At 37.1% G+C, this 19,810-nt stretch overlaps 1 protein-coding gene across 8 annotated transcripts in view; it reads right to left on the bottom strand.

The window, feature by feature from the left end:
* Positions 1–19,810, bottom strand: part of AFF4 (ALF transcription elongation factor 4) — a 93,296-nt gene that overhangs the window by 58,867 nt on the left and 14,619 nt on the right. For 4 of the 8 annotated variants that reach the window (XM_070234348.1, XM_070234346.1, XM_070234347.1 and 1 more), the window contains exons 2-4: positions 4,233–4,324; positions 3,648–3,774; positions 891–1,685 (exon numbers count right to left, since the gene is read on the bottom strand). In XM_070234348.1, the coding sequence (XP_070090449.1) occupies positions 891–1,685; positions 3,648–3,770 (918 nt within the window). In that variant the 5' untranslated portion in view covers positions 3,771–3,774; positions 4,233–4,324. The remainder of the gene's footprint in view (positions 1–890; positions 1,686–3,647; positions 3,775–4,232; positions 4,325–19,810) is intronic. The other 4 variants (XM_023617700.2, XM_023617702.2, XM_023617703.2 and 1 more) reach the window with 1 other exon arrangement.

Raw genomic sequence — 19,810 nt, 5'->3', positions numbered from 1 at the left:
CGGAAGTGATGTTGTTTTGTCTAAGGCACAAACAGGAGCTAGAGAGCTGGAGTTTGAACTGAAGTCTAATTCTAAGGATCATATTGCTTGAAGAAAGAACAAATTACCACTTTACTGTTCTCTTGAGAGGAGTAATTAGATGACAAACGCCATGAACAATGAGTTTCCAAAGGCCACAGGAAAGATTTTTAAATAGCATTTTACCTATTCCTCACCCCTCCCCCACCATTTTAAGCTATGAGTTATTTTTGACCCTGAGTTTTGGCTACTGATATTACTTTTAAATTTTTTTCATTGCAAAAACTACATTCAAAGATGAAATTTCAGCTATTTCACAATGAATGCTCACTTATTTGTTTATTCTGAATATCATGCTTTGGCATGAAGTTATAAATACTGTAAATTTCAAACCATCACTATGAATCCGGAGCAGCTGCCTCAAACCTTTAAGTACAACCAGAGAAAAGGATCAAGGCATCCAAACCACACATTATCATCTCCATGGACCCGAAAATGTCCCAGTATTTACCACAATGAACCATGGCCAACATCTTATTCATGCGTATCACTATGAGAACAAAAGTTAACTTTTTTTAACAAAAGAACACAAGATGTATTATTCTATAAAATCAAAAAGAGGAAATCTAAGGTACTGACAGATCATGCTTTTATTCTAAACTGACTCGTCACTCTAATATTTGAAAACAGCTTCCCCGCCCCAGAGGGGAAGCTAGCAGATCTACGGAATCCATGTGGAAGTCAATTACAAGTGTTTCTCTAAACTTTTAGATCCCTTACTATTAAGACAAAGAAAGAGTTCAAGTTAAATCATAATTTCATGGTAAATTGCTTACATAGTCACGACATTAAAAGCTCTAAATTGGACTTACATCCAATGGTTGGGACGGTATTTTCAGCTTGGTGAGATGTGCTTTGCTGCTGGGCTTCAGTTCAGTCATGCTGTTACCATGGGGCTGGCTGCTGTAGTGCTCAGAGGACAGTTTTGGTTCCATGGACTCCTGTCCGTCCATGGGCCGCACATAGGCAGTGGGTTTCTGTAACATTGAACTGGACTTTGACATCAATGAAGGTGGGAAAGACTGACTTGAGTGCTGCCCACTTGAAAAAGGTACACGGGAAGGAGAATCCCAGTTTGCATCAGGGTCCCGAGGTGATTTGGAACGCTGATGATCCTTGCTGTGGTGATCATTCCCATGAGACCTGGAATGACTGGAGCTTAATGAAGAAACAGCCTGGGGTTTTCCAGGGCTGGAAGAGCGTGATTTGGAGTGTTCTGATCCATGCTGGCCTTTTTTCCGGCTACTGCTCCCACTACTACTATATGAGTCACGGTCATGCCTCTGGCCACTACTATTAGTGCCACTACTGCCACCTGCACTGGTCCGCTGGCTACTGTGTCCACTCTGTAAGCCTGAGGACCGTTTCTGAGACTGAGAAGTACTGGGTGCAGGTCCTACTGGAGTCCATTTGCTACTCTGATGAGAGCTCCCACGTCTCTGTTCAAAGAAATTTGGGTTAGATTTTTCATCTGCTGTCGGTGGTACTGTAGGCTTGGGAATTGCAACAAGCTTTGGTATAGATCTGTCTCCTATGAAATCCTTCATTTCATCGTAGTTTCCAAGCATACTCTGAATGCGACTTGATAGCTTATCTTCTTTGCTAGTCTACAAAATATATATACAAAATAAAATCATACAATTAGCATAACTGGAAATAAAAGCTGCTTCTAAATTAACTTTCCAAACTTCAAATGGAAAGAGGCTTTCCAAAGAGAGGCCTCATCTCATATCATAAGGTTAACATCTCAAACTCCAAATATATAGTTATTAAAGTGAAAAAAAGTACACTGAAAGTGAAAAACATTCATGCTAACACAAATATTCTATAGGACACTGAGAAATACATACAATAGATTCTAGAAGGGAAAAATCCAAATTTCACCAAGAAATATACTGCAACAGTAGCAAAAATCTTTTAAAGAGTAGGAAAAGTAATCTGCCTTTATGTAATTAAGTTCCAGGTCAGCAGATTAGCCAACACTCACATTTTGGCAGCCTAGGAAGGCATGATATTCCTTATAATTCCATATTATGGTTGGAAGCACAAACAAAAATTTAGTGAAACAAAGTATACCCAACTGACTGTTTTTTTATTTTAATTCCTTCTGTTACTTTGACATCAAGTTAATTAAAGTCCCAACAACAAATTAAGCAGGGAAAATCCACTGATAAAGTTTTAAATCTTGGCTATTAATTCTGACCAATAAATGCTCCAACTTTTAAAGTCAACAGTACATACTTAAGTTTCAAGAATTATTATTGGATAATAAGCAGGTCCCAGATGTCTACAAGGTTTAGGATTCTTCCATATTTACATACACAAAAGAAAGGTTTACTCATTACATTAAAAGGAAAACCAAGACTGAACCATTACAATCTATTTTGAGGTTGGCAGAAATCAATAATGACTACATTATTTGACAACTAGTCTGATCCCTATTAAATAAGACAGGTAAATATATAGCAATTTATAGACAATATTAAGATCAGAGATCAAATCGAATTCACGATAATATAATTACAAAATAAATGGTAGTATGAGTCCAAGCTTCTGGACCAAACTCCTGGGTTTTTTTTTCAATATGCCTTTAGTCCCTAATCCCAAATCCCAGGTTTTGTGTTATACACATATTAATGATGTCAGTATAACTGCCTTTAACTGGAAAATCCTTAAAGGCTCTGAATAAATGGCTTTTATAGATCTAATAAATGGTTTCTACAAACACCAAATGTTATAAGGATAAACTGAGAATATGTTGTTACATTTATATTTATTTCATCAGAAAAAAGTCTAACACACTCTCAGTCTCATACTACAAGCCAACGATGGTCATTACTGCTGCAACACATAGTATGATAGCTATTATACACAGTATAAGCCTTTAAATCAGAGGAACGGTTCAAATGAAACCCAAAGCCAAATCAAACATTACAGAGACATTTGTGGCCACTACAGCTACATTAGGGTCATCAGAAGTGGTACCATTCGGTGTTTTATGTAATCCTCAATCAAGCACAATGGTAGTTGTAAAAATAGCAATTGGTTCAATTAATTGAACACCTCTGACAACATGCTTTAATCTAAAGCTGATACTTAGAAGTCTTAAATACATCAGAAAATCAGAGAGTTTAATATAACAGAAAAAGAATCAGATTGATACTGAAGATATATTTATTCAAACATACTAATAGTCACTGAAATTTAGTAAACTAAGTAAGCAAATAGCAAAAAATACAGAGAAACAAAAGAATCTATGAAATATTCATCTTTGATTAATATTACACCCAAAGAAGCTAGGAAGCAGCAGGCAGCTTCACTTCTCTATCTAGGTACTGATTATATGAGGCTGTTCACGTTGTGAAAATTCTTTCAAGCTATAACACTTAATGTACTTTTCTGTATGCATGTTATACTCCAATGAAAAGTTTACCCCAAAAAAGTACATTCTATCTAGAGGAAAGGAGAAAATGTTAAATGGTATACATAATAATAACTCTAAGTTTAAACATTTTAAAAGCACAAATGTCATGTTATTGGGAAAAGACACTCAAAAAAGGCTAACTTACAACTTTGTACGGCTCGGCAAAGAGCGGCGAGCTAGGTGGGAAGGCGTCTTCGCCCTGCTGAATTTCCTGATTCCGCCTTTCCCGTTCTTTCATACGCAGCACATTCCGGTCTTCACGGTTCATGTTGCTATGAAGAAAAATACAATCTTTACATCACAAAAAAGAAAAGGAAAAATGAAATGTTCTATACTGATTTTGTCAGTTTAATGCTTCAATCGGAAATTCCCTTTCAACTTCCAAGTAATAACAGGCATTAGTGATGAAGTTGGGTTTTGGCAATGGTTTTATCAACTAATACCAATAGTGTCTTCCTCAACTATCCAGACAGGAAATACTAGCCCAGAATATTAGAATCCACCCCTTAACCCTATCAATCTTTAAAGTATTCTGCTGGTTAAAAGTCAGCTAAAACTCATACATTCAGAGGAAAGGCAGTACTTAAACCCAAATCCTTAATATTTCCTACACGCCTTTCGTGGCTTCCTTTTCAGAAATCTAACTATTCTGCCATTAGAGGCATACAGCCCACTCCCACCTGCCACCCCTCCCCCCAGGGTCCAGTGCTTTTCTCTACTTTGCATCTACCTTATCTTGATTTCTTTCTGTCCCAAACACAGCTTCCTTGGTGTCCATCCTTACGGCAGTTTGACCTCAGCTTTGCTGTTGCTCTAGATTCCCTAAAAAACGACATTTCTGCTCTAAATATATTAACATTTCAATTAACACCTCAATAAATGGCAAAACTGAGGCTTTCAGCAACAGAATCTAAGATTAACTTGGGTTAGTAACAGTAGTCAAAATTGTGTTGAAAAAGAAAAAGTCTTTTGGGCTGGAGAGAAAAATGAGGGGGTCATTTCCATAATCATGACAGAGACTATGTTGTATTTTCACTAAGAACAAACCAAGGCAAATAGTTTCTTTACAGAAGCAGGGATTTTGGTTAAATAGATAAAAATGAAAACAGTTGTCAAACCCTGTGACAAGGGATTACCAGGGATTCTGCAATACTCCTTCCTAGAGATAGATTAACCATCTGTCCTGCTCTTGTTTTGTTTTTAGAAAAAAAAGTCCTGTTGGAGGCCAAAGGGACAAATCAGGTTATACTTGTGAAGTACTTCTAGCCTTAGGATTCATAAATCAAATCTAATCAGAAAATTAAAGTCAATCAAGACTGGGGGAAACTGTAACTGTAAAATCAGAACGCACAGCAGAACTTTCATAGGTGGTTAGAACAGTGCAAGGAAACTTTCAAAGAGAAAACTTCCTGATTTGCACAATTTAGCTGTCATGCAAATAAACTGATTTAATATTTTAAAACATGTTCTAAGTGTTCCAAATGTATATTCAAGTTTTTTCTTTTTTGTACAATTTTCTAATAAACTTAGACAAGACTATAAGCTATGTTGAGGTATAGAAATAATGTGTGCTTTCTTCGGTCTCCCTATACTTAGGACCATATAGAATCACACAAATCTTTCTTTAATAAAGACCATAAAACATCTACACTTTGGTAGTTAGAATAAAACCGGGGCTGGCCCTGTGGCCGAGTGGTTAAGTTTGTGCGCTCCGCTGCAGGAGGCCCAGTGTTTCGTTGGTTCCAATCCTGGGCGCGCACATGGCACCGCTCATCAAACCACGCTGAGGCAGCGTCCCACATGCCACAGCTAGAAGGACCCACAACAAAGAATATACAACTATGTACCGGTGGGCTTTGGGGAGAAAAAGGAAAAAGAAAAATAAAATCTTAAAAAAAAAAAGAATAAAACCAAAGAACACATACTACCCACCAGTTCACTCAAACTAACTGATAATTGTATATCACTAACCATCAAGTTTCAAAAAGACCTCTTGAGCTATCTTGTTGCAACAAAGTTATTTGTATCCCATAGAGTCTAAGGGGCACATTAACTACCAATTTCCTTAACACTTCCTAAATTCAACTCCTGACAGATCAGAAAACAGAAATGCCTTCTTTAAACTGATTTAATTTTATGTATTCAACAGTACTAAGATAATCATGTAAGAAGCACCTGCACATTTACTGCAGAATAAACAATAAAATTACTTCTATAATCCAATAACAAAAAACTTTCTTTTCTTAAACAATGAAAATCATCCAACTGAACATTTCCTCTTTTAACAAGGCTGCCAAGAAGCTCAGAACTAAATTAACTGATTGCTTATAAGAACTAATATCCCAGCTGTAGCTCTTATTCTCTAATTTTTTCCGATCTGACTTATTTTCACATTTAATTTCAGTTCCATTTTCTTCTCCCGTGATTCTGAACATCAACATTTCTGCCTAAGATAAAGTTTCCCCAAAAGCAGTAATTCCAGTAATCTGAGCTTTCTTAAAATTAACATGAAATTTAAGTATGAGTCAATTTGAAGTACATCTTTGCTGGACAGTCAAAACTATTTTATAGCATATCCCTCAGGACATTTGCAACTACTGTACTGAAATAGGATTCAGTTAAAATTAGCAAATTGCTACATCAGAACAAAATCTGTGGGACAACTAGATATAATAATTTTTAAAAGAAAATTAGCAAGTAGAAAGGATGGTTTCCAATTAAATTTTTAATTACTTAAGGTAAGTTATTATAAGCAACATTCTATGGACAGAAATAAATGAAAGTGGGACCGGCCCCATGGCCAAGTGGTTTAGTTCACAATGCTCCGCTGCAGGGGGCCCAGTGCTTCGTCGGTTCGAATCCTGGGCACAGACATGGCACTGCTCATTGAGCTGTGCTGAGGCGGCGTCCCATGTGCCACCACTAGAAGGACCCACAACTAAGAATATACAGCTATGTATGTGGGGGCTTTGGGGAGAAAAAGGAAAAAAATAAAATCTTAAAAAAAAAAGAAATGAAAGAAATCTTCAACATTACTTAGGTTTGTAACTGGTAGTGATAATGAGGCAGCAGTTTCACTGCTATAAGACTAAGCAAATGAGTAAATATATTGAGACTTTTGGGGAACCAGGGATCTTACCACGCTCTCACACACACATAGAACAAGAGAGATACAAATATAGAACGGAATAAGGAGAAAAAGAGCCTTTGGGGATCAGGAATTAAAAGCAGTGCTATGAACTTACATATATATTGTCTCCAGCTCTATCCACTGAGAGGTCCAGGAGCAGTGACACCTCACCAGAAAGAAGCACCCTCAGCACCCAAATTTTGATTTCCAATATCATTCCCCACAAAAATGACCAGGGCTTCTTGCAGAAATAGCTAATTCCAAGGCAGCAGGGAAAGTACAAAGTGAGCCTAAAACATCTTGTTCTAACAGCAAGAAAACGCTCCAAAACAGATGGAGACAGATCAAAAGGGCATGGGAACCAGCCTGAAGGGCTCTCACCAGACTTAGGAACTTGAGCATCAAAACGAACAAAGACCAGAATGGAATATAACCGACTGAAGAAAAAAAGAATCCCTGAATCCACAGTAATAATAATCATAGCCAAGAATAAAATAAAAAGAGAAATAAAGCAGGGAGAAAATACTCTTCTTTACAGAAGAATGCCAACTAATAAATGTAGAAGAAATAAAAGAATTAGAAAATCACCTTTTTGCAGCCACGAAAGTTGTAACCGGGGTAAGAATCATCAATGGATGCTAAACTCAATGGATGAACAATTTAAGAGGAATGAGATATTCAGTATCACCCCCACAGGCTACTAATTACAGAGAAAAAATCTTTAAAATAAAGAAGTACAATAAACACTACCCTTAATCAAGTGATCAGACATCATCAATAATGAGAGAAACTGACATGTACTTTCCAATGTCACGTACTGAAGACATTGCCCCACCTAGGTATTCTTTCTGCTAAAAATATTTAACCTGAGTCTAATCATGAGTAAGCAAACAAACCTAAATTGAGACAAGTTCTGTGAAATTGGCCTGGACTCTTCAAAAATGTTAATACTGAGAGACCAAAGAAAAAGAGGCTGGAGATTACATCTATATTCTTCTACAGTCAAGGAGACATACCAACGAAATGCAATGCATGATCCTTCACTTCCCAGATCCTGGATCTGGGGAGAAAAAAATCATTGTGAAGGACATTACTGGCAAAGTTGGGGAAATGTGAATATGGACAGTATTTCAGATAATTGTATCAATGTTAAGTTTCTCAACTGTGATAATAACAGTATTTGGTTACAGAGAAGAATGTCCTTGATTCTTAGGACATAGGAAGCGTTATACTTTTCTCATAGGTTTGAAATTTTTCAAAATAAAAGATGGAAGGAAAAGAGTGGTAAAGTTTACATATTAGAGTACTATGGGTGTTCTCCATCATTTTTCAGCCTTGGGATTTAAACTATCTATTCTCTAGGGGCTTAAAGTATTTCTCTCATGCCTAAGGTGCACCCCCGTGCACCTCTAAGTTCACAATGATCACCCAATTCTCCTCAACTCCTCCTGTGTGTCATTATTTATTATACTTGAGAAAGTGTAGCACCATTCTTGGCTAGGAGGGAACACCATCAACATGCAAGCTTCCATTTCCCTAAAGTAAATGGGCATCCCAAATGCATCTAAAGCAAGATTTAATATTTATTAAGTATACCTATTAACTTAATAAATATGCAACAAGCATCTATTATATACTTAGCACTGGGGAGAGAACAAGAAGAATTTGCCACACTAGATATTAAAACTTACTATAAAGCCATCACCATTATCAAAATAGCATGGTAGAGCACAGAAATGAAAAAACAGAGACCAGAAGTAAACTCAAAGATAAATGAGATTTTAATAATTAACAAGTCCAATTCAGTGAGAAAAGAATGTTTTATTTAAAATGTTCTATCTAATAACAACAGTAATTAAGAGCCAAGTACTTTTCTAAGACGACACAGTTATTAAAATGGTGAAGCCATGTTTCCAACTCAGCCAGAAAAAAATAGACAAACCCTTCAGCCCAGCAGCCTCACTCATGGGACTATATCCCACAGAATTAAAAGCATGGCCAGGGGCTGGCCCTGTGCCATAGTAGGTGAGTTCGGTGTGCTCCACTTTGGCAACCTGGGTTTGTGGGTTTGGATAACAGGCGCAGACCTACACCACCGGTCAGCCACGATGTGGTGGTGATCCACAAACAAAGTGGAGGAAGACTGGCACAGGTGTTGCCTCAGGGCTAATGTTCCTCGCAAAAAAAAAAAAAAAAGGGAGAGGAGGATCGGCAACAGATATTACCTCAGGGCTAATGTTCCTCTGCAAAAAAAAAAAAAAGACATAAGCTACAAAGATGTTTCCTGTAGTACTATTTTTAGTGGTAAAACAAGTGAAAACAACTGAATGCCCAAGAACACAGAAATGGTTAAATAAATGATAGCTTACTACAAGAAATGAGGTAGATCTTTGTCAATTAACTTGGAGGAATTTCCATAATTGCTGCTATGTGAGGGAAAGTAGATGCAACACAATGTATATAATATGACTGATCACCTCAATATTTCTTTAAACTCAGTAGAACTGTTAAGTGTTGAGTAATGCATAGATAAGAATTAGATACAACTAACTCAACGAGCATCAGAAGGTGCCAACTAATATTCTCACAAGCTAAACACAAAAAAATTGAAATCTGAATATCCAGTTTTCATACACAAGATGTAGGATGTCTCCCTATTTAGCTAAATCTTCTTTCTTGGCCCTCAGTAAACATTTGGCTGTTCCTGTAAATGTAAATAAAGAGTATTCTTCCACCCATGTATTTTTCAAAGAGATAAACCTTGATGGGTCTGCTTCTCCAATTACAAAAGTAATACTCTTTGATCAAAAACTCAAATATGGTTAATATAAAGTAGAAAGTAAAAGTCACCAATAACTTCACTCCCCTAAAACAAATAAGATTGTAAGGAGTCACATATAGTCATATACATGTAGAAATTATTATACACACAATTCTTATTTAACAAATAATGAACACAGTTCCACATCAACACATATGAATTTCCCTTCTTTTATTGACTGCATAGTACTCATTTAACCAGAACGCTCGTGATAGATAATTGGGTTGGATCCAGAATTTAGTATTACAAACATTACAATGAATGTGTATTATGTGTGCACACTCTAGCTTCAGATAAATTTCTAGATTTGGAATTGCTGAGTCAAAGGGTATATGTTGTACCATTTTAATATCACTGAACTGCTTTCCAAAAAAATTGTGTCAATTCACAGCCCCACCAACAAAGTAAGAGACTGCCCTTTAACCATGCCATTTTCAATCCCAGGCATTATGAGTCTTTTTAAATTGTGCCACCAATCTAAGAGGTAAAAAAAAAAGTTATTCCAATGTCATCGGTTTATTTCATTTACTCAACAAACATATGAGCCTATCTACTATTGCTAGGCATGGAGAATGACACATAGGGGCTGGCCCGGTGGCGCAGCGGTTAAGTGTACACGTTCTGCTTCGGCAGCCGGGGGTTCCCTGCTTCAGATCCCTGGTGCAGACATGGCACTGCTTTGGCAAGCCATGCTGTGGTAGGCATCCTACATATAAAGTAGAGGAAGATGGGCACGGATGTTAGCTCAGGGCCAGTCCTCCTCAACAAAAAGAGGAGGATTGGCAGCAGATGTTAGCTCAGGGCTAATCTTCCTCAAAAAAAAAAAAAGAGAGAGAATGATGCATAGATAGTCCCTGACCTTATATAGCCCACAGTCAGCTGCATTCTGCAGAATTTCTGATAGTTGGACTGTACATTTTTTTCATGTTTTACTTAGCCATTCATATTTCTTCTTTTGTGAACTGCCTATTCATGTCTTTTGTCCATTTTTCTACTAAAGTGGTAGTCTTTTGATTACATAATAACCATGCTTTCCCAATTTGTCACACATCTTAACTGAGGAATATAAGGTTAGGATTAAATCTTAGATTAAACTGCGCATCCTAACTCTACTGACCACTTCTTCAAGCCATCTGCCTCCTTCTCCAGGCCCACTCCCAAACTCTACAGGCAGGCCATGCCTAAACTCTCCTCAGTCCCTTCATAGGAAGATACAAACCTCACCGCAGTTGTCAACATTTGGCAATACTCTTTCCAAGTCTCTTGATTTGTTTCTATCTGCATTCTTTCCTTTCACCTTGATCTGCCTCTGCCCAGCCTCTCTGGAGTTTTCCATTCTTTATTTCTGGGTGGTAACTATAATAAATCTAAACAAATAATTTTAAATTTCTATGCTACAGACACACTGCTATTTGTATTTTTATTCCTCAGTTATCTAGTATCCAAAGAGAGCAAAATGAATTCTATTATGGACAACATGGGACTGAGGTACTAAAGGAAGGAAAGGGCTGGCTTTGCTAGGCAGCCTCTGCCAGCCACTGCAGTTAATCTAAGTCTCATCCACCCAGTACTAGCAGATGCATCCAAGTGAAACTGCATTTACAGAGAAACCGAACAAATTAGAAAGAGGTCACTTCTCAGCCACTTATATTTCTCTCAAGATCCTTAAGACCTCTTGGGAAAAAAAGGAAGAAAATAAGAGAGGGGTTAAGGATAGCAATCTCAGAAGAACATGAGGAATAACTCAGAGCATATGGTACACGTGCAATAACTATCTACCAGATGAGTATATTGGGGAAAAGGAAGGGTCCTCCCCCTCTATTTCTCCATAATCAGTATCAGAGAAGCTAAGATATAATTCTCAAGATGACTCTTCATCTCCCAATACACGGTTCCTCAAATCATAAGTGATCCAAGTGGTTTACTTATCAGCAAGGATTATTTGATAATCTAGATGTAGCACTGTATCCTTGCTAATAAAAATTGTCAAACATAAAATGTCTAGTAACCAAACATCAACACAGGCAATTACCTCTTAATTAACTTCTTAAATACCTTAACAAAGTAACATAAGTTTCAAACTTCAACTGAATTATGAACAGTTGAGACACTGTAATTTAGTAAACAGTTGGGGCACCGTAATTTAGTAAATGGGACAGTTAAAAATATCTGATTTTTAGTTCTGGTTGTATAACATACTAGATATATGACTTAGGTAGGAAACTTCCCTAAACCTCAGGTTTGTCTTTCATAAAACGTCCATACTAATCTGATGAAAGGGATTAGATGAGAAGTATTTGAATGTATTTGAGGATTTAACATTATACAAGAATAAAGGCAGGGCCGGCCCCACGGCCGAGTGGTTAAGTTTGCGCACTCCGCTTCGGTGACCCAGGCTTTCACTGGTTTGGATCCTGGGCACGGACATGGCCCTGCTCATCAGGCCATGCTGAGGCAGCGTCCCACATGCCACAACTAGAAGGACCCACAACTAGGATACACAATTAGGTAGTGGGGAGCTATGAGGAGAAGAAGAAAACACTAAATTAATTTTAAAAAAAGGAAGCTTGGCAACTGATGTTAGCTCAGGTGCCAATCTTTTAAAAAAAAAAACAACTTATGAGCTGCAGCTAAAGCAGCATTTAAGGGGAAATTTATAAGTATAAATACTGATAATAAACAAAGAGAAAGATCTTAAATCAATACACTAACCTTAAGAAACTAAAAAGAAGAAGAGTCAACTAAACCCAAAGACAGCAGAAGGGAGGAAATCAAGATTACAGCACAAATAAATAAAATAGAGAATACGAAAATAATCAAGAAAATGAATAAAACAAAAAATTGGTTTTTTGAAAAGATCCAGAAAACTGACAAATCTTTAGCTACAATGACCAAGAAAAAAAAGGGAACTCAAATTACTAAAATCAGGAATGAAGAGGGGACAATACTACCAATCTTAGAGAAATAAAAAGGATTATAAGGGAAGACAATTAAAAAACTGTATCCCAACAAATTAGATAACCTAGATGAAACAGACAAAATTCCTAAAAAGACACAAAATGACGTCATTAAAGAAGTAACAGGGGGCCGGCCCCATGGCTGAGTGGTTAAGTTCTCGCGCTCTGCTTCAGTGGCCCAGGGTTTTGCTGGTTCAGATCCTGGGCATGGACATGGCACCACTCATCAAGCCATGCTGAGGCAGCATCCCACACACCACAACCAGAAGGACCCACAACTAAAAATATACAACTATGTACTGGGGGGCTTTGGGCAGAAGAAGAAGAAGAAGAAAAAAAGATTGGCAACAGATGGTAGCACAGGTGCTAATCTTTAAAAAAAAAAAAAGTAACAGAATAGGAAGCCTGAATAGACCTACAACAAATAATGAGACTGAATTAGTAATCAAAAAACTTTCTACAAAGAAAAGCCCAAAACTGAATGGCTTCATTGGTGATTTCTAACAAATGTTTAAAGAAAAATTAATACTAATCCTTTACACAAACTCTTCCCAAAAAAACAGAAGAGGAGGAAACATTTCCCATTCCATTCTATGAGGGTAACACTCCCCTGATACCAAAACCAGAAAAAGACATTACGAGAATAAAAAAAAAAAAAAAAAAAGACCAAACTACAGATTAATGAAAACCTTAAAATATAAATTTTAAAATCTTCAACAAAATACTCACAAACTAAATCCAGCAATATATACAAAGGATTATATACCATGACCAAGTGAGATTTAATCCCAGGAATGCAAAGTTGGCTTAACATCCAAAAGTCAATTCATATAATACACCATATGAATAGAAGGAAGGACAAAAACCATACGATCATCTCAATAGATGCAGAAAAAGCATTTGACAAGTTGTAACATCCCTCCTTGATAAAAAACACTCAACAAACTAGGAAGAAGGGAACTTCTCCAATCTAATAAAGTGCCTCTATGAAAAACCCATGGCTAACATCATATTTAATGGTAAAAGACTGAATGCTTTCCCCCTAAGATCAGGAACAAGGCAAGGATGTCCCTTCACCACTTCTTTTCAATACTGTACTGGAGGATCTAGCCAGGGCAATTAGGTAAGAAAAAGAAATATAAGGCATTTATATCGGAAAGGACGATGTAAAATGATGATATTGTACACAGAAAATCCTAAAGAATCCACCAAAAAACTATTAGAGCTAATAAACAAGTTCAGCACAGGTGCAGGATACAAGATCAATATACAAAAAAAGTCATGGCCAGCCCCGTGGCAGAGTGGTTAAGTTCGCGTGCTCCGCTTCAGCGGCCCAGCGTTTCACTGGTTCAAACCCTGGGCACGGACATGGCACTGCTCATCAAGCCATGTTGAGGCAGCATCCCACATGCTATAGCTATTACGACCCACAACTATGTACTGGGGGGCTTTGGGGATAAAAAGGAAAAACAAAATCTTTTTTTTAAAAAAAGAGTCAATTGTATTTCTATATAGTAGCAATTAAAAAAGCCAAAAGTGAAATTAAGAAAATAATTCCATTTACAATATCATCAAAAGGAACAAAATACTTAGAAACAAATTTAACAAAAGAACAGCAGGGCCCAGCCCAGTGGCTTAGTAGTTAAGTTCATGTGCTCCACTTTAGCAGCCCAGGGTTCACAGGTATGGATCCCAGGCACGGACCTACACACTGCTCATCAAGCCATGCTGTGGCAGTGTCCTTCATATAAAAATAGAGGAAGATTGGCACAGATGTTATTTCAACGACCATCTCCCTCAAGCAAAATGAGGAAGATTGGCAACAGATGTTAGTTCAGGGTCAATCTTCCTCACCAAAAAAAAGAAAAAACAAAAAACCAACCCTATACATATATATACACACACACACACATAAAGAACAGCAAAACTTATACTCTGAAAACTATAAAATATCACTGAAATAAATTAAAGAATACTTAAATAAATGGCAAGCCATCCCATATCCATGGATTGGACGATTTGATATTGTTAAGATGGAAATACTCCCTAAACTGATCTACAGATTCAACACAATCCCTATCAATATCCCAGATGACTTCTCTGCAGAAATTGACAAGCTGATGCTAAAATTCATATGGAAATTCAAATGAATTGGAAATTCACATTCTATTCATATGGATTAGCCAAAACTATCTTGCAAAAGAACAAAATTGGAAGACTCTTCCCAATTTCAAAACTTACTATAAACATATAGATCAATAAAATAAAATTGAGAGTCCAGAAATATACCTCACATTTATAACTGATTTTCCACAAGAGTGCCAAGACAAACTCAATCAAAAAATGGGCAATGATGGGGCCGGCCCTGTGGCCAAGTGGTTAAGTTCTCAAGCTCCGCTTCAGCGGCCTGCAGTTTTGCCAGTTCGGATCCTGGGCGCAAACATGGCATCACTCATCAGGCCATACTGAGGCAGCGTCCCACATAGCTGAGCCAGAAGGATCTACAACTAGAATATACAACTATGGACTGGGGGGGTTGGAGAGAAGAAGAAGAAAAAAAAAAAAAAGAAGATTGGCAACAGACGTTAGTTCAGGAGCCAATCTTTAAAAAAAAAAAGGGCAAAGAACTTGAATAAATGTTTCTCCAAAGAAGATATACAAATGGCTCATAAGCACATGAAAAGATGCTCAACATCATTAGGGAAATGCAAATCAAAACCACAATGAGATACCACTTCACATCCATTAAGATGGCTATTCAAAAACTTTTTTTTTTTTTTTTTTTTTTTAAAGATTTTATTTTTTCCGGGGCCGGCCCGGTGGCGCAGCGGTTAAGTTCGCACATTCCGCTTCTCGGCGGCCCGGGGTACGCTGGTTCGGATCCCGGGTGCGGACATGGCACTGCTTGGCAGCCATGCTGTGGTAGGCGTCCCACGTATAAACTAGAGGAAGATGGGCACAGATGTTAGCTCAGAGCCAGGCTTCCTCAGCAAAAAGAGGAGGACTGGCAGTAGTTAGCTGAGGGCTAATCTTCCTCCAAAAAAACAACAACAACAAAAAAAAAGATTTTATTTTTTCCTTTTTCTCCCCAAAGCCCCCCGGTACATAGTTGTGCATTCTTTGTTGTGGGTTCTTCTAGTTGTGGCATGTGGGACACTGCCTCAGCGTGGTCTGATGAGCAGTGCCATGTCCGCACCCAGGATTTGAACCAACGAAACACTGGGCCGCCTGCAGCGGAGCACACGAACTTAACCACTCGGCCACGGGGCCAGCCCCTCAAAAACTTTTTAAAAAGAAGTGTTGGCAAGAATGTGGAGAAATATGAACCCTTGCACAATGCTGGTGGGAACGTAAAATGGTGCAGTTGCCGTGGAAAACAATTTGGTGGTTACTCAAAAAGTATCAAAGAATTACCAAGTGTTCCAGCAATTACACATACACATACGTATCCAAAAGAACTGAAAGCAGGGACTCAGCCAGATATTTGGACACTGATGCTCAAAGCAGCATTCTCTACCACTCAAAAGGTGGAAGGGATGGAAGCGTCCATCAACAAATGAATGCATAAACAAAATGTGGTGCATACATACAAAGGAATATTATCTAGCCTTAAAAAGAAATGAAATTCTGACACATGATACAACATGGATTAACCTTTAGGATATTACGCTAAGTGAAATAAGCCAGTCACAAAAAGACAAATACGGTAGGATTTCACTTACATAACGTATGTAGAAAAGGCAAATTCACAGAGACAGAAAATAGGAATCGTGGTTGCAAAGGGATTGGGGTAAGAGATAATGGGAAATTATTGTTTAATGGGTCAGAATTTCTGTTCGGGATGATGAAAAGTTCTGGAGATGGACAGTGGTGATGGTTACACAAGACATACTTAATGTCAGTGAACTGTACACTTAAATGATAAATTTTATGTTTTGTATATTTTACAATAAAAAAATTACAGTAAGCACATAGTAAAAAAATTTTAATGTACATTCCCAGTGAACCAGAAATTGATCTTCTACAATTCTTTTAATAAACACATGTATTAGTTTTAAAATCTTTTAAATTTGTAATTTTAAAAATAGTTTAAAGAGTAAAATGTGACCTTTAACTTGCCTCCTTCAAGTGGTGTTCAGAATCTGTTGTTAATTTCTTTTCAATTTATGTCTTAGAACAACTGTTCTACTGAAAATAAAGCTGTTCAATTACTAGATTATTAAATGATGTAAACTCCAAAAGTTCAAGAGACTCAAGCTAAGATTTCAATTATTTTAGAATATAGTTTATTATAACTGCTATTAAACTGTAACTTTAGCTAAGAACATACGATGGAGAAAGGAAAGTCTCTTCAATAAATGGTGCTGGGAAAACTGGACAGCTCATGCAAAAGAATGAAGGTAGACCATTATCTTATACTACACACAAAAATTAACTCAAAATAGATTAAAGACTTGAATGTAAGACCTGAAGCCATAAAAATTCTAGAAGAAAACATAGGCAGTATTGCTCTTTGAGATCAGTCTTAGCAGCATATTTTCAAATACCATGTCTGACCAGGTAAGGGAACAAAAGAAAAAATAACAAATGGGACTTCATCAGACTAAAAAGCCTCTGCACAACAAAGGAAACCATTAACAAAACGAAAAGACAGCCTAACAACTGAGAAAGATATTTGTAAACCATATATCTGATAAGGGGTTAATATTCAAAATATATAAAGAACTCATACATCTCAACAACAAAAAAACAACCCGATTTAAAAATGAGCAAAAGATCTGAAGAGACATTTTTCCAAAGAAGATACACAGATGGCCAAGAGGCACATGCAAAGATGTTCAATACCACTCACTATTATGGAAATGCAAATCAAAACTACGAGATATCACCTCATGCCCATCAGAATGGCTATAACTAACAAGACCAGAAATAACAAGCGTTGGAGAGGTCGTGGAGAAAAGGGAACTCTCATACACAGCTGGTGGGAATGTAAACTGGTGCAGCCACTATGGAAAACAGTATGGAGATTCCTCAAAAAATTGATCCATTGACCATATTGATCCAGCTATTCCACTACTGGGTATTTATCCAAAGAACATGAAAACACAAATGAGTAAAGACATATGCACCCCTATGTTCATTGTGGCTTTATCCACAATAGCCCAAACTTGGAAACAACCCAAGTGTCCATCAAGGGACAAATGGATAAAGATGTGGTACATATACACAATGGAATACCACTCAGCTATAAAAAAGGACGAAACCTTGCCATTTGCAACAACATGGATGGACCTTGAGGGTATTATAGTAAGTGAAATAAGTCAGACGTAGAAAGTCAAATACTGTATCATCTCACTGATAAACAGAAGATAAAAACAAAAACAAACATATAGATGCAGAGATTAGATTGGTGGTTACCAGAGGGGGAAGGGGGAGGGAAGAGGGTGAAAGGGATGACTGGGCACATGTGTGTGGTGATGGATGGTAATTAGCTTTTGGGTGGTGAACATGACGTAGTCTACACAGAAACTGAAATATAATGATGTACACCTGATATTTATATATTATAAACCAATGTTACTGCAATTAAAAAAAAAAGAAATAGCATCAGTATGGTAAACTCTAACCACTGTATAAAATAATGATAATTATAATAATTTAAGCAACTTTTAAAAGTTAATTACGTAGAAGAAATTATTAAAAGTGGTAACAGCTTGGGAGTAGACCATGGGATAAGAGAGAAGGGAAAGGAAGTTTCACTTTAAATATATGCTCTTCTCTAACAAAAACAAATTTTAAACACTAAAAATAAATAAATAAATTGTAACTTTATCACAATGCACTATGTTAAAGCAAAAAGCCTCATGAGTAGAGAAATCCCTCTTGGCCTCATTTGGTAGGATTTCTCTACCCATGAGAGAGTCTGAACAGGTCACTTCCTACAAGGCAGGGAAACAAAGGCTGTACACCCGGAGATCAAAGCCAATACTAACAAAACATCAGGTCCCAAGACAGTATTTTGCATAGAAGGACCTGCCCCAAGTTAGTTATGAGACTTCTACAGCCTTCAGGTTTAAAATGATGTTGTGAAAAACATGGAAGCAAAAGTAATGCCATACCATTTTTGCTTTCTTCGTCAATTATATCTGAATTAAATTAATTCAGATTTATTAATTAAATCTGAATCTTTATATACTATCTGAATTTCTCATAATCATGTTTCATAAATCACTCTCAACCAGGCCCTCAAAGCTTCCCAGAAATTTTGCTGTCTTTCTCTGATGAATGTTCCTTCCTATTCCTCACAAGTATTTTCTTTTTTTAAAAATTCATTTATTTTTAATTAATGAATTAATTTATTTTTGGAAGATCAGCCCTGAGTTAACATCTGCTGCCAATCCTCCTCTTTTTGCTGAGGATGATTAGCCCTGAGCTCACATCCGTGCCCATCTTCCTCTACTTTATATGTGGGACACCTACCACAGTATGGCTTTGCCAAGCGGTGCCATGTCCATACCTGGGATCCAAACCAGGGAACCCCGGGCACCGGAAGAGGAACATGCACACTTAACCGCTGCACCACCAGGACGGCCCCCTCACAAGTATTTTCATGGAATCCTATGACTCTCCCTCCTAACTTCCATTCCACAAATGACCTTTGTCTTAGTGGACAAAGATTAAAAATAGAAGATTAAAAATCAGAGAGGAATCTTCTCATCAACCAACCATCAACTTTCAAACCACCAGCATTTGTATCCATTCTCTTCTTTCCTCTGGTTAAAAAAGAAAAAATCTATCTCTATCAAAGAACAATTATGTCCATTTTGCTATTTTCTCCTAGAACTTTATCAGTTACTGACTTCTCTCCAGCAACTTCAACTTCTCCCTCTCTGATGAATTCTTTCCATCAGCATTCAAATATACTCTTTTTTTAAAAAAGAACATCTTCCTTCACCCCATCTCTCTCTCTAGCTACCACTCTATCTCTTCTCTATGTTGTTTATGGCCAAGTTTCTCAAAAGGACTGTTGGTGATTCTCCACTTACTCTGCAACCATTCATTTTATAAAAAAATTAGCCAAAAAGATGTAAGGAGCCATAGAGTGAACACTTGAACCACCTTAGGAAATACAGCATTCCTGGATCACATCTCCTATGCTCTCTCCCCCTACAAGAGGTAGCCACTATTCTGATTTTGGTGTTAATCATTTTCATAGATTTCTTTATACTTTTACTATATATGTACGTATCCCTAAATAAGACATTGAGTTGTTTTGCATATTTTTCAACTTTTAAAAATGGTATACTCTAAAAACTCCAAGCCTTTCTAATTTTCAGCATTACCAGGTTAACCCAGGTTGATACATGTTGGTATAGTTCATTTATTTTCACTGCTGTGTA

The sequence above is a fragment of the Equus caballus genome, chromosome 14 (genome assembly GCF_041296265.1).
Source record: "Equus caballus isolate H_3958 breed thoroughbred chromosome 14, TB-T2T, whole genome shotgun sequence".
Lineage (NCBI taxonomy): Eukaryota > Metazoa > Chordata > Mammalia > Perissodactyla > Equidae > Equus > Equus caballus.
The sequence above is the reverse complement of the archived record's forward strand: the minus strand, read 5'-3'. Positions and strand labels throughout refer to the sequence as shown.